General features: G+C 28.3%; 1 protein-coding gene across 3 annotated transcripts in view; it reads left to right on the forward strand.

The window, feature by feature from the left end:
- The window catches only part of P5CS (Delta[1]-pyrroline-5-carboxylate synthase), a 57,945-nt gene extending 35,883 nt beyond the window's left edge, over nucleotides 1-22,062 (forward strand). For all 3 annotated transcript variants that reach the window (XM_016073032.4, XM_016073030.4, XM_016073031.4), the window contains exons 12-16: nucleotides 1,369-1,564; nucleotides 7,432-7,553; nucleotides 7,640-7,826; nucleotides 9,755-9,850; nucleotides 21,695-22,062. In XM_016073032.4, coding sequence (XP_015928518.1) covers nucleotides 1,369-1,564; nucleotides 7,432-7,553; nucleotides 7,640-7,826; nucleotides 9,755-9,850; nucleotides 21,695-21,861 — 768 coding nt within the window. In that variant the 3' untranslated portion in view covers nucleotides 21,862-22,062. The remainder of the gene's footprint in view (nucleotides 1-1,368; nucleotides 1,565-7,431; nucleotides 7,554-7,639; nucleotides 7,827-9,754; nucleotides 9,851-21,694) is intronic.
- The last annotated feature ends 5,783 nt before the right edge of the window (nucleotides 22,063-27,845 follow it).

The raw sequence follows: 27,845 nt of genomic DNA on the forward strand, positions 1-27,845 counted from the left end.
TTATGCTTAACGTTCGTAACAATCAGCTTGATCATTCAAGTAGACACTACAGCATTGCTGATGTATAACTATCTGGTATAGTAGCAAGCATGCTGTACTCCCCCCCCCCTCAAGCAAAACAATGCGCATTCTCTCTTAGTTTTATCTTGTCAATATTTTTCAAATCCCTCTCACCAACGACAATAAAAAGGCCATAGTTCAAGTAACTTACACACACTAGAGGTAAAGCGCGCTATATTTTTTAACTACATATACCACCTTGAGGTAAAGAATTACCTGGACTTACGAACGAACAGATAACTTAAATTTTTTAAAAGTTACCAAATACTTTTTTTTACAAATTTTTATGAGCCCAGATACTGAAGTGCTAGAATAACTTTTTAATTACAGAAAAATACGACTTCAAAAGCTTTTCATTTTCAAAAAACTGTGACTCTTCTTATTGAAGTTTTGCGCCATGATTGGAATTAATGTAAAACAGTGGTTCCGAACTTTTTCTAGCTACGGAACCCTAAATAATCAAGCTTCTTTTGACTTCCTAATAATTCCTTCTTTCCTAAATAATCAACCATCTTCTTCTCCAAGTTTATAAATAAAGTTTAAGGTAATGGGAACGTTAAAATCTATTAAAGAGCATATTTAAAATATTTAATTAGAAGAAGGAAGATTTCTCCTCGTTCTATCAATTATCTTAAATTAGGTTTTATGCCCGACAATTAAATTTACAGACGTTGTGCTATATATAGCCTAGTTAGGAATTTATTTCTGGTGTATATACATTAGCTGAAAAGGATTAAAATTAACCGAATTATGGTTTACTTCGAAATGAAAGAAAATAACTGCTATAAACGTTGAAAATTGTTATTATAGAAATATATTTCTGCATTCAAAAATTTAAATATTTTGATTTGATAAGTACGATAGGGAATACTAATGGAATGTTTCATAACTGCATAATTTTATATATTTTCCTTTAAAAATGACATTTCTATTTCATTGACATTTTACTTGAAATAATTTCTTATAGGCAACAGTAAGATTAAATAAATTATAGATTGTATCGAAATATAATAGGAGGTTTCGAAACTTATTAAAATTGCTAACTCGCGGAACCCCTTTAACTCTTACATGGAACCCTAAGATTCCGAGGAACACTATTTGAGAACAGCTGGTGTAGAGGATGCTGGCTAAAGATAGTCCAAACTTGACCTAATAGCAGTTAGGAATGACTGTGGAAAACTCATTGCAGTTGTAAAACTATCATACTAATAGTTAAAAAGTATTATTTCGTGTTACGATAGAGCCTTCGAAAACTTTTGTTTTAATATGTTGCTTTATTAAATCATTTAAACTTTGTATTCAATTTAGGTAGGAACTCGTGAAGACGTCTCAGAACTTCTACAAATGGAAAATTACATAGATTTAGTGATACCTCGAGGTTCCTCTACGTTGGTAAAAGATATTCAGAGACAAAGTAAAGGCATTCCAGTTCTTGGTCACAGCGAAGGTGTATGTCATGTATATGTTGATGAAATGGCCGATAAGGCAAAAGCAATTAAAATAAGTATGGATTATTTTATTCATTTATCAGTATTTTCGTTAATATTGTATAGGTCAGGGATGGGCAAACTACGGCCCGGGGGCCAACTGTTGCCTGCCGGAATGTTTAATCAGGCCCGCGGATAGAATTTTAACTTGCCAATCCGTGGCGAATATTAACAATATGCATCCAATTTCCTGTCTACTTTGTTTAAAGCTATTTTTGTTCTTTTTTTTTTTAACAAAGTACTGATGACCTTTTTACTTTCTCTATTTTTGTTCAACAAAACATAAATTGATGGAAATAGCTTCATTTGGTAAAATGTTGAAAGCTAAAGTTCTTTATAGAATAGCCGTAGATTGGCGCCATCTGAGGCAGTTGTTTCTAAATATGCCAAAGTTTAAGTTTTACAAATCATTACCAAAGGCTAATTTCCCAAATTTAATATCTCATGCCCAGAGAATCAGTGCTATGTTTACTTCATCTTATATATATGAACAAGTATTTTCAACTATGAACCTTAGAAAAAATCATTTCCGAAATAGACTAACAGACAAACATTTAGCCTCGTTCCTTAAAATAAGTACATCTCACTTGGAACTTCAACGTAAGGAACTTCTAAAAATGAAATCGCAATTTCATTCATCTCATTAAATATTTAAATTAAAACTTGTATATGGTTTTTTTTATTTTAGAAGTTTTTACTTAACCCAACAAAATTTTTTGTTCGATTTTCTGCCCTCGACCAAAAAAATTTGCCCATCCCTGGTATAGATTGTGCTATTACAATATAATATAACGCCTTTGATTTAAACAACTAAAGTTGAATGGACTCAAATGGGTTTTGGTACAGATCTGAATTTAAATTCATCTCTGTGTGAAAAATTAAATTTTATTACGAATATTGAAGTACGTTTTATGACGTGAACTGAATTGTTGGTGAAACGGACAAAAATTTTAAAAAACAATTATACAATATTAAAACGTCACTGAGTTTAATGATAATATGTGCTATTTAGCAAAACCGCTAGAAAATGGAGCAAACAGACAGTCATAACCTTGATAATGCTAAAAGGTTAGCTTTGCTGTGAGTATAATCTTACTTTATTTTAAAAATTTGATCAACAAAGTTCACGGAATAATTATTCAGGAAACATCTTTTGAAAGTTGAATCAATTGAATAACACTTATGTAGCGGTAAATGTTATTCAATTATGTGTTCTAGATAAAATTAGCTTTATATATTTACCTCCTGTACAAAAATTTTAGTTTCAAGATTTTATTTGCATTGAATTAAAAGCATAATAATTGAATATAAGAATTTTGTGACTGAAGTTTTTCACGAGATGTTAAAAACCCACATAAAAGGTGGAATACCTTTAGACTTTAATAGAACATTTTGAAAAAAAGATTTTCCTCTTCAATATTTAATTTTCATCAGAAATAAAACAAATTCTGAATTGAAGATAAATATTTTACCGTAAAAATTTTTTTTTTTATGAATAATTTTATTGGGCAATTAAAAAGTGGAAAAATTATCGAAAATACCTTTCCCCCCATCTTTTTCGAAATAGCGTAAAACGATTAAATTACAACTTTTTTGTACAAGTGCTTCAAAATTTGAAAGAAAAACGTTAACAGTGTATTATTCTCTAAAAAAAGTTTTATTAGTAAAGACACGCAAATTACAGACCACTTGAATATAAGCGTTTTTTTTTTATATATATAATTAAGGTGCTTTCTTTGGTTATGAATCTGATTTCGTGGCTTAAATTGTATGCAAGCGGGGTACCTATGAGTAGGAGTGACAAGTCACCACTGACAGTATAGAGGAATTTTTTTAATGTTTTAGATTTTTTTTAAAATTATAATTTTAGAAAAATATTAAGAAATTTTTTCAATATTTGGACAAAGAATATTTTTTTAATCTTATTATTTGGGGGAGAATGGACAATTACAGCATATCATAATTTTTTTTATTTTCATACCTAACTTATTGGAAATTCTCCCCTGAAACCGAAAATCTGATTGTTTTTTTCGGCAAATGTTAATTTATTTAGTTATTAAACATTTAAATTGCCCCAAAAGGCCTCCGTAAGTGATGCAATCAAAAACGACCCCTGATTGGTTATGACGTCAAATGTGCCGAAGGGAAACGTGCCGTCTCCATCCGCTAAGGCTATTTCAATGCTCTTTTAGTTTTGATATCACATATACCGTATGAACATCCTTTGTAAATTATCAGAAGAAATTTTGTGAATTAAATTTACGGTTCTGAGAGTGTGTGCAAAATGAAAGAAATATTTTAAAACTTCAAACGTTGTTATTTATCATTAAAATATCTGAAGAAATGATTATGTAGCTCTTTACAGCGAATCAACATTTCTTTTCGGTTGAAATCAGTAGTGTTAAAGTTCATAGAAAATACTATTTCATTCCACTTACTTTTAAATTAAATTAATGCTTCATTACAACCTAATTACTTAATTAAAATAAGTCGCAGATTGGATAGAAATTTTATACATTTTGATATAGGATGGATGATTTTATAATTCGTTATTGCATTGAAACAAATCAGTATTTTCATAAATCTAGTCCATTGAAAAATATCAGTCCATCATCGTTACAATCTATGTGCTAATGATCAAAAATTCAAATAATGTAATTTAATGTTGCTTCTTTAATTTATTTATTTATTACTAGAGTTGAAGGATTTTCTTTTTAAGTAAATACTTACTAATGCAGTTTATGTCATCTTTTTTTGTCTGTTTCACTATGTATTAAGTATTTAAATGCACATTAACGCTTATATTTATTATTCCTAGCTTAAATAGGAATTCCGTTACAGTTCGAAATTACTTTTATTTTTAAATTGGTAAATTTTAATTCCTTTTTCTGCAATATAGTATTAATAAAGTATGGTTATTGTTAATTTCTCTCCTTATTTTTGAAAAGCTATTTGTCAGTGCTTGCAATGAAGAATTCTAAAATAGTAAAATTAATACATTATACATTTTTAATTAAAAATAATTTAATAAAAAATAATTTTAAAAAATCTCCGGTTATGCATACGTTAAGCCGAAAACGTATCAACACTTTCAAGAATCTAGTCCATTGAAATATATCTGACCATCATCATCACCATTATCTAGTTATACTTAAAATTTCACTTAATTTCTCATTTATCCATATCTAATTAACTTATTTATCCACAAAATTTCAGCGAATATCATTAAGCTGGAAGTTTTTGTTTCACTAAAGCTAGAGAACAAAAATAAAAAATTAACTTATACAAAATGGAAAGAAATTCTTATGCACATTCTTTATTATTTATTAAATAATTAAAAAATAAGCAGTAATGTTGATATTTTTTCTCAATATTTTTATTCTTTGAGTAAATAGGAACTTTGCTATAGCGAAAAATTATTTTTATATGCATTTATAAAATTTTATTCTTATTTCTGAAATAAAGAACTAAATAAATGCATATGCTTGATTTCAAATACTCTTATAACATAGATTAAGGCAATTAAAGTAAAGTTAATAAAATCTGCAGAAATATATATATATATATACAATATATATGAATTTAAAGTTTTGCTGGGATCACAAGTTTTTTAAGAGGCTACTGCTATGAATACAATTACATGCTTTGAATTCACGCTAGAATAAATAGATAAAAATTATCAATAACTTAAGCTGTCCTACATTTTAAAATCTAAAACTATTTATCCTACATAAGAAATTGATCCAACATTTCTTTCACTTAAGATGAAAATAAATCTTCCAAATGAACTTGAAGTATACATTAAAATTAAGATTATAGTTTAAAAATGAAAGAACGAAGTTATTTTGTATTTATAACGCATCATTTATAAGCAATACCATGCACTTTTTTTATTGAACTAAAAAATCTTAAATATTCCGAGCTACAAAATGTCGTCAAGTATTAACAATGTTTCAGTGGGTACCACTGAAATTTAACATTATAAAAATACGTTATATCAAATCCACATTTTTATTAAGCGATATTAGGCGCAATTTTTTATACAGATGGCTTTAGACCATCTAAAATGGTTGGATTTAATTAGAAAATTTAAACGAAAGCAAGAACGTATTGGTTTTCACAGCACGGCTATTGTAAGTGAACGGCATATGGACACGTGTGACGTCAGTTCGTGAATAATCACGTGACTCCCCGTTTCAGGCGAAAACGAAAGTAAGCGTTTTTTGATTGAAAATAACTAAATAAATAGCCTTCTTAGAAAAGTAATAAAATGTTTTCTGGGGGTTTTGAGGGATTCTGAATGCATTAAAATGAAAAAAAAATTTGACTGTAATTGTCCATTGTGAAAATAAGTTTTGAGGTAAAGCATTTTTATGGGCATGCTTAGTGTATCTTCGTTGCACAATGATAAAAAAGAAATGCATAAAAATGCATTTATAAACAGCGGTCAGAGTCATTATGCAAGAGCGCATTAAATTCTGTTTCTAAAATTATTCGTATAGTTTCTACGGAGACTGCAGCTTTAAGAGATGCGTAAACAATTTTAAAAAAATATCCATATAAATTAGTTTTTAATGAAATTGATTTATGATTGTTTCACTCCCTCTTCACAAACAATCCATATATAGTGACTCTACAGAAAAGTCCAGAAAATAAATTTTTACAAATTATTGATTCTAATAAAATAACAGAAAGATTAGTATTGTGGTCAGAAATAACTATTATAAATAGTTATTTCTAAATGTCCCGCAGTGGACTGATCGTTAAGACACGGCTCTCAGCAGATCACCGAAGTCAAGCATCACGTGTGTGGGTGGCTGATCACTTTGATCAGCCTGCGTAGGAACCGGGAGTGCACGGTATCGGTCCTCGTTAAACTGTTCTTCCGAAAAGTGCTGGACTTCGCGTGCAGGTCGTCGGGCTACCGAAGTGGGAGCACCATCCCTTCTGCAGGGGATCGAAATTGTGATGGCATGTATTCGGATCATCCGCAAGGATGTTTCCCAGACCGTCGCCAATAGCTCATTGTGCAGCTCCAGTGCGATTGTTTACTTAGTTTTATTAATATGTATTATATTGCTTATATTTATTAATTCCAATCTTATTAATCTTACTTGCAAGCTATAAGCTGGCCCTATCTTCTTTTTTTCAATTTCATATTTTTTTAACTGTAAGATTTATTTTGTGTTGGTAGGTTTGTTTCCATCTTTATTTCTTCTTTCTTTTTAAACTAATTTGCATTCCTTCTTTCAATTCAACTAATTCAATTCTTTCCTTTAATCTTAAGAAAATTATTCTTTATTTTGATATACCTCATTTTCGTAAGGGAAGGCTACCCGAAGAGAATCTTCATGTTTTTACAATTAGTTTTCATTATTTTTATTTATATTTCCAAAATTTTTGTATATATATATATATATATATATATATATATATATATATATATATATATATATATATATATATATATATATATATATATATACATATATTAAATATTAAAGCGGTCATTACGGCATATTTTTATGCGTTGTATATTTTATATATATTTATTTATTCATTTTTTTGTTCATTTATTTATTTATTTATTTTTGATGAAATGAGAACATTTATTTCAATTTGGTTGAGCATGCCATCGACCTCGAAAAAGGGCGTGCTCCCGCCTTTTATTGAATGTATTAAACTTTCAACTATAGAAATTTTTCTCTTCACATCAGGTAATGATTTGTGTAAAGTAATTTATTTTCCCTTTTTCTAATTATTTTTATTATTTTTCCTTTTTTATTTTCATGTTTGTTTCTATTTAATTTCGACAACTCAAATAAACTTTCATAAATATTAATTTTCATACAAAATGGCTAACTTAAATGTTCTCTCCTTATAGTTAGGGACTCAAAATGTGACTACCCTTCAGCTTGCAACGCACTAGAAACTATTTTACTCCATCGCACTCATTTAGAAAACGACTTCTTTTTTGAAATTTGCAATGCGTTGAAGAAAGAAAACGTAAGTAAATATATATCCTTTAAAATTAGTGTTATTTATTACTAATTAATTAGTTAATTAATTAAACATCTTATTCTGGCTTGTAGGTGACACTCTATGCTGGACCTCGATTACATAATCAATTGACATTTGGTCCTCCACCAGCTAAATCCATGAAACTAGAGTACGGTACGTTAGAATGTGGAATTGAAATAGTTGATAGTGTGGAATCAGCAATAAGCCATATTAACACTTATGGAAGTGGACACACAGACGTCATAGTAACAGAAGATGGTATGTTTCTGCCTAAAATACTAGTCCTTAAAATAGGAATGGAATTCGAAGGAAAAAAATCCCAATCTGTCATATTTTATTCAGTTATTATTTATTCACCATTGAGCTTATAAGCTAATTAAAATATATTTTAATTAACTTATAAGCTTAATAGTGAATAAATTATGTTTTAGATTATATCGGCGCTTTGATATAAACAATTGCATGCAACTAAATATACAATTAAAGGAATAATTCCAAGAAAAAGTAGAAAAATATACTTGAGGAATTACAAACTTAATTTGCATCAAAATTATGAAGATGGTAATAAAAAAATCGACTTCTTTCAAGCGCTCAAAAAATAGGCACCCATTCTCACGACTCGCTAAATGGGAATGAGGAAATAAAAGTGTTTTGAAACAGAAAGTGTAGAGTTACCAACAGAAAAGGAAAAATAAAGGCGAAAAATAAGACAAGAAAATACATTACACTATAAAATAAACTGGAAAAATTTAAGCCTTCTACAGTTGATTCAGCTCTTGCTAAACTCACTAGACTCAAACACCCCTCTTACTATACCGTAGGAGCTAGAGAGAATAGAGAGATACAAGGAACTAGTTATTATACCATTTTTCTCCCCAGTTTGCTGCAAGATTGCTAATATACTATCCCGTTTTGTTCTAAAGTCATTTACTAGCATGTTATCAAAATTAAATTTTAGTCACTTTAAGATCCTACCAGTATTAAAATCACTGGAGCATTTGCCACATGCCTTGCCAGTGTGACATTAGCTACATCTGCCTTACTAAACGCGCTTCAAAATTTAAGCTAAAAGAACACGGTAGATAAGTCCATCTATTGCCGCATATTGTTGGGCATAAATTCGATTTCAATAACACCAAATTTTTTTTCACCCCAGTTACATCCGCTCATCTTGATGCCCTGGAATCTTGTCATATGAATGCCGATTATCTTGTTAACGACACGAGTTCCTTACAACCACTCTAAACCTCGTGCAAATACATTTTGCCCTGATTTGCCTCTCTCAATCATTACGATATTTCTAGTTTTGTTTTTTTCACTGTCGGCTACTGCATTTCTCTTGTATTGTTTTTAACCTTTACATTCTACTTTTCGTTGTCAACAAACGATTTAGCTCAAAATTTGCATTTTGCCATGAAAAATTACGTACTTTAGAAAGACGTAAAAAATTGTATACCTTACAATTCAAAATTCTTGCGACCATTATTTAATAAAATAGAAAAAAATAAACATTTACCAACATTTATTTTTTGCATCTTTATATAAATGAATTTAATACTCGTGAGCAAAAACTTTTTTAATTCACTTAAAAAGATATAGCAAAACACGTAATATACGGAATATAGCGCAGCGTGTGATTTTTTAGGGTTGCTTGTTGATTATTTGTCTCCAAGTCACTTAGCTGGTTCTTCCATCCGAAGAATACTCAAATAATGTCACTTAGCCGGTTCTTCCACTAAGCTCTTCATTTGTGTTTCACTTTTTCTTGTCCACTAACGGAACACAATCATGGTGATTTTATTTCAGGGGAAATATTATGTATCTTTCCCATTTTAATAAGTGTAAAACACTAAATAACTAAAAACGTCTACCATGAAAGGTCGTGTTTATATGAATATGATAATGTAATCTATTGTCTCAGGATTACTTAACAAAATATAAATAAAAAATAATTAATGAAAAATAATTAATAAAAAATACCCAAAAAAAATCCATTTTAATGTTAAGATTATACTTTTCACTAATAAAACAAAACTAACAACATGAAGATAATATTTCAGCCTGTAAAAATAACAAATAATTTACAGATGAATAACGTTAGATTTTTATACTATTGTATAAGTATCATTAAATTTTATATTATTATATGAAATGTCAGAACTACAATATAATTTTTTTTTCTCCAGAAAATAATGCTCGAAAATTCTTACAAGGAACTGATAGCGCAGATGTGTTTCATAATGCAAGTACCAGGTTTGCAGACGGATACCGCTTTGGTTTAGGTAAAATTTGTAACTAGAAATTTTTCATCACCAATTCCATCACCATTCCATTCCAGATTTGAAACAATTAACAATACTTTAATTCTTGAAAATTCAGTTCACAGTTTAATTGGGCACATTAGTAAAACAATCATAATATTTGTTGCTTCGACATAAATTATTGATAACACGAAGTTAAAGTAGATTAAAATAGGGATTTTTAGAATGATATTACAATAAACCGTCAAAGTAATACGATAGTGAGTTTTATTTTGTTATTTAATGAAGAAAATAGCGAAAGAATTTTAATACAGTCTAACTTTTGAAAAAATTCAAGATTCGTGTTAATTCTTTTTTAAGTCTATAGCTACTTTTTGTACTTCTAATTATGAAAGTCCATCATGAACTCCCACATATTTATTAAATACATAATATTTTAATGATTTTATAAATTGGTTCAGATAAATGGCATGAAAGTATAGATTTTTGCATAATTCTACACTTAGCAGTAAAATCATGCCTTTTTGGTAAAATTTAAAAAACAAAAAATTAAGAAAAATTTGAATGCTAATTGAAGTGTCTAAAGTTTATAAACTAAAATAAGTTGTTGCAGTTTTAGCTGTTTCAACAAAAATCAAACTTAAAATATTGTCCATTTTTATGAAGCGTCATAAACATAGTAGAAATAAAATTGTTCAAGTCATATATGCGAATATAAGTAGCTGGATTTTGTAAGAATTTCAATTAACAAGTGTGAAATTCACTTGCAAGAACGAATATCAATCAACTCTTAATAACTTGATTCAGTTTATAGATTATCCGCCGCACTACGTGGAGCGGTGAGAAAAAAATCCTAACCTACAGCAAAAATTAAATAAATAAATAACTTACATTGGGAAAAAAGTATCAGTAAAGCATTATCACAACAGCTCACTGTGATTGTGGGCCACAGCGGTTACGATTCGCGACCAACAACGTGATTTTATGATTTTATTTTATTTTATAACTGGCGTTTGAACAGCCGACTCAAGTCTGAGTTTACGATTATCAATGTTTAATTCTGTAGCTTTGTAATTTTAAACTCAACCCGGAAGACTAGGAAACTCCTAGTCAAGCATTGGAAAAAATTGCCTTCGTGGGGGCATTTTTGATAGAACTAACCAGCATTATCGTCACATGGAGAGGAAAACTACGAAAGCCTCCCACGGTCAGCCTGAAGGCAAGGGACTCTAAGCCATGATCCGTCAACAAATGAGGATGTTTTATGTCAGCACTGTGGCCGGTGTGACCTGGGAAAAGAATTCGTATCAACCAGACACAGCTGGGATTCGAATCTGTGTCACCTCATTGAGAAGCAAATGCTCTATTCCCTGAGCCACCGCGGCTCTAACAGCATGATTGTGAATATGGTTCGCATTGTGCATGAGCTGCCTTAATTTCCTAACCAATTAAGCACCCATCGATCTAAATCAAGCCTCCATCGAGGATAGAACACTAGCCTTTTACAATGACATTGTGAAATCAAAATACAGTCAATTTAGGAAAAAAAAACAATTAATGAAACACTTGCTTGAGTTAACAATTGAGTTACCCCTTATGAAAAAATCGAGGTATAAACGAGGTATATTTTAAAGGTATAAAGGAGGTTGTTGTTTAAATACGTCGTAAAGGTTGAAAAGGGTGCAAATGAATACCTCAAAATCAACCTCAAATATACTTTAAATATACCTCCAGAGGTATATATGTTTCAGCCTGAAGCATATTTTTTTACACTTGTGGAAGTATTTATTCAACAACCTAAGGTGTGTCATTTTACACTTCAGGTTGTTATAAATCAACCTCAGGTGTATTTTGTTCGACTTCAGGTAATTATTTTTCAACCTCAGGTATCTAATTTTATGCTTGTAGAGGTAGATATTTTTCAACCTATGGTGTGTCATTTTACACTTCAGCTTATTATAAATCTACCTCAGGTGTATTTTGTTCGACATCAGGTAATTGTTTTTCAACCTCAGGTATATAATTTTATGCTTGTAGAGGTATATATTTATCAACCTGTGGTGTGTCGTTTTACACTTCTGGTTGTTATAAATCAACCTCAAATGTATTTTGTTCTACCTCAGGTAATTATTCTTCAACCTCAGGTATATAATTTTATGCTTGTAGAGGTATATATTTTTCAACCTAAGGTGGGCCATTTTACACTTCTGATTGTTATAAATCAACCTGAAGTGTATTTTCAACAATTGGAAAGGTTATTTTTAATTAGCGCCATGTGTTCCATGTTCTACCTTAAAATATTATTTCGTAACCACAAGTATATATTTTTGTATTTTTAGAAGTATTAATTTATCAACCAAAGATTTTTTTTAGCACTTACGAAGGTGAGGTGTTATACGGACCACCTAGTTTATTAATTTTTAGACTCACTATATAAAAAATATAATATATATATAAAGATATTATATATATTATATGAAGAATAATGTACATTACATTTTTTTCACTGGTAGAGATCATTTATCAACCTGAAATTTTTAATATTAAACCTTCGGCAGTAATTGCTTCCTTTGTTAAGCTATAAAAGAAAGTTTCAAATGCATAATTCTTCTATAATTTTAATAGATTGATTTAAATCATCTTAAAATAACACTTATCCAAATTCTACAGTTAGTAAAAATTATTTATGGGAACTCATACTCGTATTTTTAGAAGATAGTTGTCTAAGGTGCTTGAATTTTTAAAGCTATAAAACTACAAATTTAAATAATTAGTCAGTTGAAATTCAAAGTACTTTTATTTAAAACCAAAATTTCACTTTTTTTACAAACCAACAAAATTATTTTAAAAACTGTTTCCGTCTACATGTTGAAACTTGTAATTATTGGAACCTAAAAGGGAAAAAAATTTAAATTAGTAAGAAAGTCATATTTACAATAATAGTGGCAGGTCTTAAAATATTAGAAAGTATTTTTTTATCATTTAAATTAACTGGATGAAATTAATTTTCCTTTTCAGATAAATATCTTCTGTCATTTCTATTCAATCCTCGTAGCTAAAAAGCATGACATGTATCACAGCCACAAAATAAAATACACTGAAGACAGTATTACCATTAACTTGGCGAACAAAAAACAAGGGGCGCGCTCAAATGATCAGAAAGTCGGGTCCACAATCGTGGTTGCCGGGAGAAAAGTGTTGCACCAAGCAGACTCCTCAATTCTGCTTTTAACATGTAAAGTCTATGGCGGGCTTGTCATACTTTGAATCGATTTTTCTTGTTCAAGAATCGGAGTGATCAATTAAAAAAAAATACTAATAATTTTTTCAATCTTTCCTATCCACGAAAATGTAGGTTGATTTTTTTAATCTTTATTAGTTTTTGTAATATTGCCTTTGAAACACAAGTCACTTTCTACCTTTGAGTAAGGGAGGAAGGCAACTTCCACCCCCAAGTTCACTAATCTTCTCGGTGGGAGGTCTTGCTCCCTTTTGAAAGTCTTTTTCTCTCTCTGTCCTTCTGAAGAACTGATATGGGAAACGCTTTAAAAACCGATAGCTTTCTTTTTAGTTATAAGCTTGTAATTTATTATGAAAATTATATTTGCTGATAATTCGTTCATTCTATATACATTTTATTTATTTAGTAGTAATAATTTTCTTGTTTTTATTCATTTTGAGAGTGGAATTTATTTTTTAAATACATTATTCCCCCTTTTTTAAACTTTGTTTCTTGTTTTTTAGAGATGTTTCAGAATTAAAAAAATTAGCTGCTGAATAAAGTGAGATTAATTAAAATCGAATAAATGACGTAAAGATCTTCCAATATACTATAAAGCATCACAAAACTGCAGTTTTCCTTTTTTTTTTAAAAAAAATATATCGTACACTCATTTGTAGGTTTAAAAAAACATTTACATTAAAAAAATTCTAAAGGTTTCAATTTTTTCATTCCGTAAATAGTTTTAATTACTCCAATAGCTGGGATAGTATGTTTTTTCACGGTAAGGAAAAAAAATAGCTGGTACACAAGACCACGCATCATCCAAACATGAACAAGCACTTAACCCTGTTTTTTGGGCTTTAATGTAAATACACAAGAACGCTAAAGTATTATGAAATTTTAATTTTAATCAGCAAATGAAGAAAAATATGAAAATACACGCATGTATTGTAAAATTCTTTTTTAAAAAAAAAGGAAGTAAAAGAACATTAGTGGTCATAATTAATATTCACGAGAGAAAAATACAAACGGTATCAAAATATAATGAATCGATGCTTAGGAACGCAACACTGAAAATATTGAAACCAGTTTGATTGCCAGATGAAATAGAAAGAATGAGAAATGTGATTATTATAAACACCACGAAATTTCATCACGATAAATTAAAAAATAAAAATAAGCTGTAATACTTAGAGTTAAGCTACTCTTTGTTACTTCAGACAATCAAACTGGTTTTGATGTTTTCAGACCTGATTCCTTAGTTGATTCCCTGATCTGTAGTTCCTAATTAATACACTTTTTAAAACTTTATTTCGCAATATTCTAAAAATATATATTAAGAGTAGTAATTATGCTATATCTTATGTATTTAATAACGAGAAATTTTTCGAATTCATATTAAAAGTGTATAATGTAATTTTTATTCATAATATTTTGCTAGAACAAAGAATGTAATCAATGTGTTATTTTAATTTCTCTTCCCTGACCCTCTTTTGCCATTCATGGAGAAGAGTTTTAGTAGAAATTTCTATACTGCAAACTTTAATTAGTGTAATTATAGTTAATTAAAATATAAGAAAACTAACCGTCATTAGCATTACATAAAGAGGAAAAACACGAAAACCTCCCAGGGTTAGCCAGCATGCCATCTATATGGATATATCTCCTAGATAACCATAATTTTCTGTATTTTTGTATTTGATAAAATTTTGTAAAGTAAACTTGTCTCAATCTGTTGCTATGTTGTAAGTTTTAATCAAAACCAATAATTGCCTTTTTCTTTCAAAAATTTCGTTATCGTACTTTTTTATAAATTAATTTCGATTATTTTGATAAATCTTTATATTAATTACAGTGAGCAGTCTCACAAATCTATGTACTAAAAAGTAAAATAACATAGAATTGTTTTATTTTGTTGTTTTTAATGATCCATCGAAATGATCTATTAGAAAAATAAATTTAAACTGTCACTTCAGCTTATTAGTCGAAAATGTTATAATTTATTTTTACGACAGAAATAATGACATTTTTTATGAATCCTCAAAACTGAAATGAAAGAGTTACATCAATTTTCTTATAATATTACTTCTACGTTTAGAAAATTATAAAGCTTATCAAAGATAGTTTTTAAGGAATTTCTTAGAAATAAGTTATACTTTTGTAAGTTATTTATTTGTCCTTTTATTTACGACATTTACAAATAAAATGCGTTCATTACCCACTTTTACCATTATTCTTTGTTATTAGGGTTATAATAATTTTAATTAAAATTTAAAATTAAGTAGTTCCTTTATTATATAACGTAATCACAAGATATTACTTGATAAAAATTATTTGATAAAATATAAATACCTTTTAACAAGCAAAAGCTGATAAATGAAATAAACTTCATATAAAACTGCGCTCTCAAAATATGCAGTTTAATAAATTTATACTAAATAACTGTTTTAGATCAATAAGGAATTTCTTTTGTATTATTGTTAAATAATATCTCTGGCGATAAGTTTTTAAAGTAACTATAACTGAGAAGAAATAATGTAAGTAAAAATGATGAGTATGAGTTTGTGGGTGAAGTTTTAAATGTATCCGAGCAAAATTATTTGAATAAATTAAGTGATATAATCGGAAACTAGATCTGTCTTAATATGATTTAAAATTTTGTGATAATTAAATCGAATAATTTTCAATTTTGATGTTTCAATTTGTTTGTGACAAATAACAAATAACCCCGGTGTTTATTTTTTAAGATCGAATCATAATTCCAGTTCGGAGTTATTTATACAATAATAATTGTAGTTAGCAAAAGTAATAATTAAAATGAAGTGAGTTTTTAGTGAAGGTTAATTTAGTTCATTCAAATTGCGAAATTCAAATATTTAAGTCTAAATCAAATTTACATAGTAAAGCAACCATATTTGCTTAAATAATGGATTAAATGTTAACATAGTTTTTTAAAGTGGTAGAATTTAATTAGTTTCAAAACAGTGTAACAATCTTTAAAAAAATTAATTAAAATTAAAAAAAGATTGTGAAAAATATTTGTATTTGAATTGTAATTGAAAGAAGAAAATTAAATACGTAATAAAAAAATAAAATCTTGAACTCAAGGTTTTACTTTAACATAAAAAGTTTTAAAAATTAGCAAATCAATTTAAAAAAAAAAAAACAAACTTTATTTGATCTATAGAGAAAATATAAATTTATTTTTAATGTAGTTACTTTATATGAATTACTTTCATATGACTACATAGTAAAATTTTATAAATTTAAATACTCTGGTTATTATTAGTTCTCTAAATAATCAAATCAAAATAATAAACAATTCAAGATATAATTAGAAAAAGTGCATGTTAAATAAAATGATAAAACTATTTTGAAAATAAATAAAGTCGTTTTAGAGTTAAAAAAATATTTTTTAAGTTTTTCTTAGAAAGAGAAAAAGCATAATATAAGATGAAGAGTGAGTTTCTTCTGATATCTTTTGAAAGCTAGTTGACCCCCGCAGGTTGCAATCCCTCTTCTGTGACAGTGGTTAGTCGATTAGTTTCGGGTTACTTAACACACGCACCCCCCACAAAAAATGTAGGGGAGACAGTGGAACGGGTTTTGGAGGTGCAATATATTTCGTCCCTTTTCGAACCTATCCTTACTGAAGGTTAGAATTGAAATGGAAAGGCCTCCTTAGGTATTCTTTGGCCAAGACCATTAACAGCATTTACAGAAATTCAAATATACAGGGTGTTTATAAAGTCTCGGACCCATTTTGATGTTCAATAACTCATAAAATAATAAAGATAGATTAAAATTAATAACATAAATGGTTAGATAGACTCAAAAACTTTCATGAACCTTGTCAATGAACTTCCACGTGTGCCCCCTTCGTCGCACGGAGAATATCAAGACGATAGTCAATTTCACGCCAGGTAGCGGCAAGCATGTCGGCATCCACAGAGGTTATTGCGGTTGTAATTCAGGCTTTTAGGCCATCAATGTTCGACACGATCCTCCTGTAAACATTGTCCTTTATAAATCCCCAAAGAAAAAAGTCCAGCGGTGTTATATCAGGTGATCTGGGTGGCCGAGGAATTGGATCTCCTCGCCCAATCCTGTAAAATGGTCATTCAAAGAACTACGAACGATGATACCCCAATGAGGTGGTGCACCATCTTGTTGCAAAAAGACATGTGGCTGAAGCTCTTCTAGTTGTGGAAATACGAAGTTTTCCAACATGTCTAAGTATACGACTGATGAGATTGTCTTTTCTGTAAAAAAGAAAGCTACCTCTCGTGAAATTGACTATCGACTTGATATTCTCCGTGCGACGAAGGGGGCACACGTGGAAGTTCATTGACAAGGGTCATGAAACTTTTTGAGTCTATCTAACCATTAATGTTATTAATTTTAATCTATCTTTATTATTTTATGAGTTATTAAACATCAAAATGGGTCCGGGACTTTATAAACACCCTGTATAATTCCAATCTTATTATGCAATTTTAACACTTTTTATTTTTCTATACATCTGTAACATTATGGTACTTGTAAGTTTAATAATTAGATTTTCTTCCCTTTCTTTTTTAAAAATCTTTAAACTCAATAAGCCTAGTCTATATTTTTCAACTTTTTGTCAGACTTCATGAAACTAGCAGCTTTTTTTTTAAATTTTTGACGCTGATTCTGAAAAGGACTTATGTTATTGTCAATCACATCAGAGTTTCTTAAAAAATAGTTATTTTAATAATTTTTAATCAATGTAATCAAGAATCTACAATCGTTTAATAAATTAAAATTTTAAAGTTATGTACCAATTTTTATTATTTTTTTACACTCAATCGAATAGAACAAATTACAAGCTGATAAGGAGCATTTATTTTAAAGTTGTGAGTAATTTTATGTGAGGAAAATGTCTAAGAGAGAATGATTTGAAATAATACTTTTAAAATAAGTTGAGTATAATATCTCCTATATAACTTATAATACCGAGCAGAATAAAACTAATAGTCAGTTGTTAAAAACACTTGTTTAAATATAAACACACATCCCATAGGATGAAACTCAAAATAATGCATATTACTTTCAACAATAAATGTTTTTATTTGCAATTGATTTTATTCAATTCAGGATTAAAATTGCATACTATACTGACTTATTTCTAAAATATTTAAGATTTCCGAAATTCGCACATTTTTGAAGTAGTGAACCATAAACAGCTGCATGAAAAAGCTCATAACTTTGAAACAAATTGTCATATAAACTTGAAATCGGATTTAATTTCATTCTGCCCAATATTCTAATAAGTAATAACAATCTGCTTAGTAAATAATTAACGTGGGTAAAATGCGAGAAAATAACATGTAGTGAAAATAGCAGTTTTGTGATCAAACATGAAGAAGTGAGCTAGTACAGTTACTAGTTTTCAATTATCAAATATCTAGCAAACTATTGTTATCAACAATTACATAAATTCTGTAGTTTATTAGGAGAGATTACTTTTTCTTTTAGGTATAAATTCAGAACTATATCCTTGGGGAAGCCTGAGCAGTAGCTTGCTTGTCTCTTCTTCTGCGCCGCCGCGCATGTGCTATTTACAGCCTAGGCCAGGGATGGCGAACCAATGGCACGCGTGCCATAAATGGCACGCTACACAATATTCTAGGCACGCAACCGATCACAAATTTCACTATGAAGCATATTAAAAATTAAATTAAAATTCACAAAAACAAATAAAAAAAATTAACAAAAATTAACAATTAATGCCAATAAAAAATAATTAATGCCAATAAAAAACAATTAATAACCATAAAAACAAGCTAACAATAAATAGCGAGCAAAAAAAAAATAATAGTCCTGCTTAAACTAACATCTTACAACCTTATAATATAAGTTATTTGTCATCTAATCTGCAACAACAAAAGTCACACTGATGTTACTTTAAGTTGAATTACGCGTAAAACTGAGACATTGCAAAATGTGTTTTTTTCATAGTAAATAAAGAGTTTTGAGTTGATAGTATTTAGTATTATTATTTTCCCAATAATCACTCAAGTCAAAATTATTTGACGGCACGTCTATGACCTCATTAAACAATTTTTTGAAAAATGGCACGTTGGTGCATAAAGGTTCGCCACCCCTGGCCTAGGCCATCTCAGTAATATCAGGGAACTGAAGATAAGCTCTGTAAATATATATATATATATATATATATATATATATATATATATATATATATATATATATATATATATATATATATATATATATATATATATATATATATATATATATATATATATATATATATATATAAACTTTGTATATATATAAACAATAATATAAACTTTGCAACAAATATCCAAACGATAAGCATACAGCTATAGTAGAATTTCGAAGCAAAATTGCTATTTTAAAAATCTTTCAATTTTCAATGATTTATTTATAAGAGAAATTGTGAACATTTTTCTCAATTAATCAGCGTGCATACTGCTACGTTAAAACATATACATTTAAGCAAAATAAAAAGAATAGTTCTATTTGACTGAACTACAAACAATAAAATATACTGTGCATGACCTGCTGTAATGATTCACCAGTAATGTTACCCAAAACAGTGACGAGAAATATTTCGGTTATTCTCTCTTATTGCTAAGCCTACAACGATAGCCTCTAAGAACTTCCTCCAACTTAAATTATTTAAGATCAGGACGCGTCGTTAAAACAAAAATAATAAAATTTAAGTTTCAAAATTGAAGCATATTTGATTAAAAGTGATAAAACTAAATTAATAAATGTCAAGCACACTTACCGAATTTCGAATAGACTTTCGATTGTCAACACACACGCCATTTGCCGGCTCGCATGGAACTCTGGGAAGTGAGTTAGTTAATATGAAGTGTACTTTAAGCAACCTTAAAACAAGCTTAGGTATAAATAAAATGACTTCAACACCTCAATAAATACCTCACTCTCTTTAGTTGAAATAAGGTATATTTTTTTATACCTCATAAATACCTCTTTTGTTACAAGTGTAAGAGAAACAACCTCGTATACCTTAAAAATCATCTTATCAGTCTGGATGATTTGAAGTGAATTTAAAACAACCTCAAAATAAGCTTAGGTATAAATAAAATGACTTCATATACCTCAATAAATACCTTTTTATCGTTAGTTGAAATAAGGTAAAAATTTTTATACCTCAAAAATACCTCTTTTGTTACAAGTGTAAGAAAATAAACCTGGTATACCTTAAAAATCTCCTTATCAGTCTGGTTGATTTGAAGTGAATTTTAAACAACCTCAAAACAAGCTGAAGTATATATAAATCAACCTCGTACACCTTAATTACAACCTTTACGAGGTATAATTTTTATTGCTGTTTTCTCTGCAACCTTAAATATACCTCAAATATACCTCAAAACAACCTTAATACCTCAAAAATACCTCAAATCAACCTTAAATATACCTTAAATTTTCATAAGGGACATATTTATTTTGTAAATTTTAAATGTCTTCAACAACCAATAGATTTTATTTTACCTATTAAATTGTGTTTCGAAGAAGTTCCAAATAGTGCGTTTTTAAGTTCGGACGTTATTTTTATGATTCAAAACATGGGTGATTGTATAACAGGTGCACCTCAGAATTCCGGGTTTTTTGTATCATCCTTCCGGGTCTAAAAACTGAGAGAAAGGCATGTAATTTTTTCGGGAATTTCGCGTAACTCAAGACCATTGGTTTGCGACCTCTGTGAATCAAAAACTTATAATCCAAAGACATTTTCACAGAGTTCCGCTATATAAAATTCAAATTTTGAAACTTTTTGTTAAATCCCGTTAACATACATACATTCTTCCACCTTTTTGAATATTTGGAATTGCATTGGAATCCGCTAATATCTCGATTCATATCGTTTGATTTTAATATCAAACATTGGCTTTCATATTTAAATGATTTAAAAGTTACACTTTGCGATTCATATTCACGTGATTTAAAAATCCAATATCGTGATAAGTATTTACGTGTTATTCAAGTCAATATTACGTTTTGTATTCACGTTCGTTTTTAAAATCCAATATTGTGCGATTCACATTCACCCGTTAGTAAAATCGAACATCAATTTTCGTATATCGATTTTTGTATTTATCAGTGATTTAAAAGCTGCGCATTGCGATTCATATTCACGTGATCTAAAAATCCTTCATAGTGATTCGCATTCACGCAAATTAAATGCAATATCACGATTTCTATTTTTATGTTTTTAAAATCCAACATCGTGATTCATATTCACCCGATTTTATAATCCAATATCGCGATTCTGATACGAACTAAGTTATTTCTTAAATTAGTTACGATATTCTTGATTTCATTGATAGGCAATTTAATTATAATTATGCTAAACATGTGTGGTATATAAATTGATATCGAGTTTTTGAGATTGCCATAATCACTCCTGTATAAAAATAGTAATATGTTTGTTATAAAAAATGGGATAAAAATATGCACATAGATATTCTTCTAAAAATGCACGAAAACGTTTTTCACAGACTATTTACATAAAAGTAAAGCTAATTTTAAGCTAAAATAAATTTTAAGGAAAGTCAATTTTGAGATATCTAAACTTAATTTCAATTCTTCTTTTCTTTCAGGCGCCGAAGTTGGTATTTCAACAGCTCGAATTCATGCTCGAGGTCCTGTTGGAGTTGAAGGTCTTTTAACCACTAAATGGGTCTTGTATGGGTCAGGAAATACTGTCAGTGATTTTAACGCGGGAAAAATGAAGTATTTACATGAAGTACTTTCAATAGAGTCTTAGATTTAAATTGGTGTAGATCGAAATCTTTTTTACAAAAAAAACAAAAGTACTGTCATTTTAGCATGGAAAGAACACAATAGAAAATTTACTGTATTTACATAAATTTTTATATCCTGATATTGTAATAGGGATTTTACCAAAAATATTTCATGGCATTTTAAAAGTGGTATCTCTTGCAGAATAAAAGCACTTTCATTTTTATTTTCGAATTATTAATACAGTTGTCAAATAAAATACATCATAATTACTAATATCCAATTAGTAATCCTTTTATCCCTTACATCGCTAATCCCTTTTGTCTATAAATAAAGAAAACAAATTGTGGATTTAGCAGCAGACACACTATGCAAGGTGCAAGAGGAAGTTAATACTAACAAAATAAGAAGGCACGACTTGAGAAAGTCACTTATTTGGGACGAAACTTGGTACATTTGAAGTATAAATTAATAAGGGTGCTCAACTCTTTATAATAATAAAAAAACAAGTGCCAGCCAATTTTGAGAATATGTATTTGAAAGTCAAAACATATTTTATATACTTGTTAAATTTTAACTATACTAAAGGCCCTGTGACATAGTGGTAAAATATTTGCCTAACTATGTGACTTTGATTCCCTCAGAGAAACATTTATTTTATTTTCTCTTGCTTCTATTTTCATAAAGATTATTTTCTGTTTATATATGGCATTCATTTAAATATAATTTTATTTTATATAATTAACTTTTAATTATCTAATATTACTTGACACTTAAGTCGCAGGAATTTTTTTATCAAATATTTTTTTGTTTACAAATAGTATTAATTTAAATATAAATTATTTCATTCGTTGCATTTTTTTCTTGTTTAACTATTGGATATTACTTGACATTTAAATTGCAGTAATAGTTTACTCTTCATTTAAATAACTACATTTATAAGCAGCGCTTATAATAATTAAACATTTAGATTTGAAAGTGATTCTTTGAAAATACATTGGTTTCGTATATCCTTGTGACGCTAATTTTAATACAATTGAAAGTCTATTGACTTTGCAGAATTCCATCTTTAAGCAAAATTGAGAAATAAATTCTTATGAAAACTGTATTGTGTTAACATATAAATAATTTCATCATCAATTTTCAATAAAAGGCTTTTAAAATTTCTAGCAGATCAAGAAATCCTTTTGAATGTTACTGAAGTATGATTTTAGCAGATCAACTTCAAAAACGTTGTTTATGTTAACACTGTTTATCTACCACCATTTTATTAGTTGTGCAAGATGGCGAATAATTTTTTATTTTCGAATTTTATTTGATAATTATAATCTAAATTCTTGTTTTTTGTATAATTAACTGAAATGACACTAATTAATAAAATTTTTTTATTTTTAACTATTGTAAGCACTATTTATAAATATTATTACTTTCACCATTATTATATTATTGTAATTTATATAACAAGAAATTTCTCATAATTTAAAATGTTCAGTAAATAAAATAGAATAATTTATATTGAAATTAATAATGTTCGTAAACAGAAAAAATTATTTTTGAAAAGAAGGGGAGGGGGGGGATAGAGGGATTTACAGCGCGGATCAAACCTCTAGCATTTCGTTGTTAGGAAAGTACCTTACCACTAAGTTTCAGCATTGTTAACGAAATTAAGATTCAACTAGTACATAAAGTGTGCAAAATTTTTAAATGCGTTTTTCTCTAAATGAGGGCGCTAGAGTGTTTTATTGTTTTAAAGGAATGAGCATGTATATACTACAGTTAATACAGGTATATTACTAATAAATTTAATTCCAATCGTTCCCATCCCTTGTAAGTGGAAGTTTTAATACAAAGCATTGTACAGTTTTAAAAATCGCTGCAAAATATTAAGTAAAGGGGAAATTGAAACGGCAAAATTAAATCTTAAATGTAATAGCCTTTTTGTATCTCATTTGGTTATTGAATTACTACGAAGATATAAATCAATTAAAATTACCACATTGCTTTTTTTTTTCCTTTTTTTTAAAAAATATTTTCTAGATAAATACAGAATTCACTATCCCACAGTTCCCCAGTGATCAACTCTTCATTTTCTGTTATTTTTCTCCATTTTATATAAAACTAAACATATTTCCAAATGCATTTGATTTCCTTACGTTGCCTATATATTTAAGCCAGAATAGTCGCATCTATCTCTTTTATTTATAAATTTAATTTTCCATACAAAAAATCGCCTATGATATAATTTTTTTATTAAATAAGTTAAAGTATTGTTAGCTATAATTATCAAATAAAAAACCTTATGGCATTAAAATATAACAAATTTTATAATTTAATTATTTACGCTGTTACGCTATTGCGCTTTATTATTATAATATATATATATATATATATATATATATATATATATATATATATATATATATATATATATATATATATATATATATATATATATATATATATATATATATATATATATATATATATATATATATATATATATAGCACAATGAAGGCAAAAAGGATAAAAAGAAAAGAGAGAAAAACGAAGAAAGTTAAGAAAAATAATAAGTTTTATTAACTGCGCATAAGCTGCAAATATATACAACTCATAAAATAAGTTAAAAATATAGTGAAAACATGGAACATAATATAATAAATATTAATGAAAAGAGAAAAAGAAAAATTATTAAAATAAAATATTTTTAAAATATTTAAAAAAAAAATTTTAAAAAATTTTATTTAAAAAAAATATGAAGCTGGAAAACAAAATAATGAAAAGATATTATCTCGTCATCAGCTCACACGATCATATCCGCAAAAAGGAGTGCTTTCTAATATTGCCTTAATATAGACAATGCAAAATATATTAATACAATAGAGTGAGGAGCACCCAAAAAATTTTTTAAAAAAATAGAGCACATTAAGTAAACAATATTCGAAATAACAAGCAAATATTCGAAATAATTGCAATGCAATTCGAAATAATTGCATAATATATCAAGCAAAACACAGAAAATTAAATGCAGGAAAAATTCAGAACAAAACACAAAACATAATCAATAAAGCGAGAAGCGAATTCAAATGAACTTGCACTCAAGAATTATTTAAAATATTTTCGTTACAAATTTGCCTTCGTCAAGTAGTTTTTAAATAAAAATTTTTTTAAATATTTTTAGAAATATTTTATTTTAATGATTTTTCTTCTTCTCTTTCCATTAATCTTAATTATATTTTTTTTCCATGTTTTCTCTCTCTCTCTCTGTATATATATATATATATATATATATATATATATATATATATATATATATATATATATATATATATATATATATATATATATATATGTATGTTAAAGGCCTGTAAATATTATAAATGGATTAGAGGCCAATATTTTTTGCAGTCGAACTCTGCGTCTAATTATTATTTTTTTCATGCTTAGTTATTTTATTTTTTTTCTTCATGCAACCATGAATGCATATAATATTGAATGATAAATATTTAACCATTATCTCGTTCCGAAATCGAATATGTGTAACAATTTTTGAGTATTTTAAGTCACGAATCAGGAGCTATATAATTCTCGTTTAAATTAAATTTAAGATTATGGGTCTAACTCGTCATTGAAGGCAAAGATGGATGATAAAATTATTTTTTTTTATTATTTGACTATTTTGTTAATCGGAAGTTTTTTCAAAACTTCGATGACCGCCAACAAACACTCAGAATAAACAGTTTTTGTTTCGCTACGATATGTGCCTAAGGGAACTGTGTTTTTCTTTTATATTAATTTTTATTTTGAACTAAATTTGAACAAATTAATTGTGTGAAACTTAACGCTTTTAAGGTTGGTTTCTTAAAACACCTTTCTGGAGAAGTTTTAACTACTATTTTAATTCATTACACAATTTACTACAATTTTAATTCATTTTATTGAAAATGTGTTTTTGTTGAACATAGGAGACTTCGAAAAAAAATTTTTTTAGTGGAATTATAGTTTAAAAAATACGTAAATGTCATACTTTAACTTTAAATTAATCAGATACTACAAACAACAGATCTGGGAAACCTATTTGCACCGAAAACTGCATTATTCGTGATGCGGAATCATTCCCTGTATAATATGTATTTTTAAAATCCTTATCAAAAAAAAAATTTTTTAAAAAAATCGAAAAAATGGGTGGGTTGCAAATTAATATTTAAGCAAGAAAAAATTAAAAAGTTTTCAAAAATCTGAGTAATCAATGTCAAGAAATGTTAGATTAAAAAAAAAAACTAAACTAATTTGCTTATCAGATAAAACTTGAAGGTGTCTCCAATTATCATCTTTCCCTTCCTTTCATTTTCCTCGGACAATCAAACAAGGTTTGATGTTTTCAATAGCGTTTTTTCCCCCTTGCTTAAATATAGTTTGTGACACCTAATATACATATTTTTTTACTTCATTTTTGACTTGGATAATAGAAATATATAACTATTAAGGACAGTGACTACGGACCATCAACGGTATGCAGTTTCAATTTTAAGTATGTAGTGAAAATAAAGAAGTCATCAAGTTCTCGTGTATTTGATGCAGTTTTGAAGAAAAACTTTTCAAATTAAAAAATTTGTCATTGGACATTCTATTCGTATGACCATAATGATAAATGTGTTGTATGTTTGCCATCGTAATGACTATCGTAATTAGAAACAAAAAACACTTTTTTTTTCTTTTTGTAAATATTGCATTGTAGTGTGTTTCCCTCATTCACTATTTGGCGATTACATAGAAAGTTGTGAATTTAGTGGGTCTTAAAAAGAATTTAATTAAAAATACAAAAATCAATGCTTCTCAAATGTCATCATTTTAATGTCAACGCATCACCCCGTTGAAGGCCATAGGGGTCATGAAGGTTAAGGCTGCATAATTCAGTGATTAACAGTTTTGATTGTGACAATGTGGTTAGTATAGTGCACCGACCTCATTTATTTCCCAAACAAGCTGGTACTCATCTGAACCAATCTGGAGTTAGTTGGATTTCAAGCCACAGCCTGGGATCGAATGCCTGTCCTTCACAATGCCAGCTCAGTGAATGACAACAGCAAATATTCCAATTATTGAGGAAATACAAGCCAACTTGATAGTAGCCATCCTGTGAATTCAATTTTCTTGTACATTTTCCATGGATTTTTGCTCAATTTCTCAATGACATATTGTGCTTTATGATTTGAATCGTTTATGGATGAAGAAAGAAGAAACTGCGTCAAATCAAAGCGGAAATCGATTTTTATTTTTTATCACTGGCACTGAACAGCAGACCGATATCAGATTTGCGGTCATATTCAACGCCGCAGTCTTGAAATTTTCTACCAAACCACGATATATAAATAATTTTTTTTAAAAAGTCACATCATTTGATACTAAGGATATAAGTTTTTAATATTTTTCAGCCTTGAGCAAGTGTAAATGTATTAATTTCAAACGGTGAAAATTATATAATGGTGTGTTTTTTGTTTATAGTGTTTGCGTCAAACAGCTGTCAGTGTCAAAATAACATGTGATTTTAAAAGAAACTACTAGATAGGCCATCTTGTGTTATTGTAAATAAAGTTTTATTTTAACATCTTTTGTATTTGTTAAAAAAATCAATCTTTCTTTACTTTCTATATTACCCTCATATTATCTCTTGCAGAATAAAAACAATTTTGTTATTAATGTTAGTTTATTTGTACAATATTATCAAAAAATAATAAATGTTTTGAAATACTTTTAAAAACAAAGGAAATGGAACAACGAATTGCATTCATTTGTTCACTTTTTTTTCTTTCTTTTCAGTAATATAGCACTTTCTTTCTTGATAAGAGAAAATAGATAACGTCTTAAGATTGCACGAAAAGATGTTGTTTAAGATTATTTTAAGGGTCTTAAGATTGCATTCAATTGTTCCCAAACTACTTGACATTAGTTTACAAATCGACTCAGAATGTTTTCATTTTTACTGATAGATGAAGGTAGACGCATGCGTT

The sequence above is a fragment of the Parasteatoda tepidariorum genome, chromosome 11, assembly GCF_982258835.1.
Source record: "Parasteatoda tepidariorum strain Cologne lab strain chromosome 11, Ptep-v5.0, whole genome shotgun sequence".
Classification (NCBI taxonomy): domain Eukaryota; kingdom Metazoa; phylum Arthropoda; class Arachnida; order Araneae; family Theridiidae; genus Parasteatoda; species Parasteatoda tepidariorum.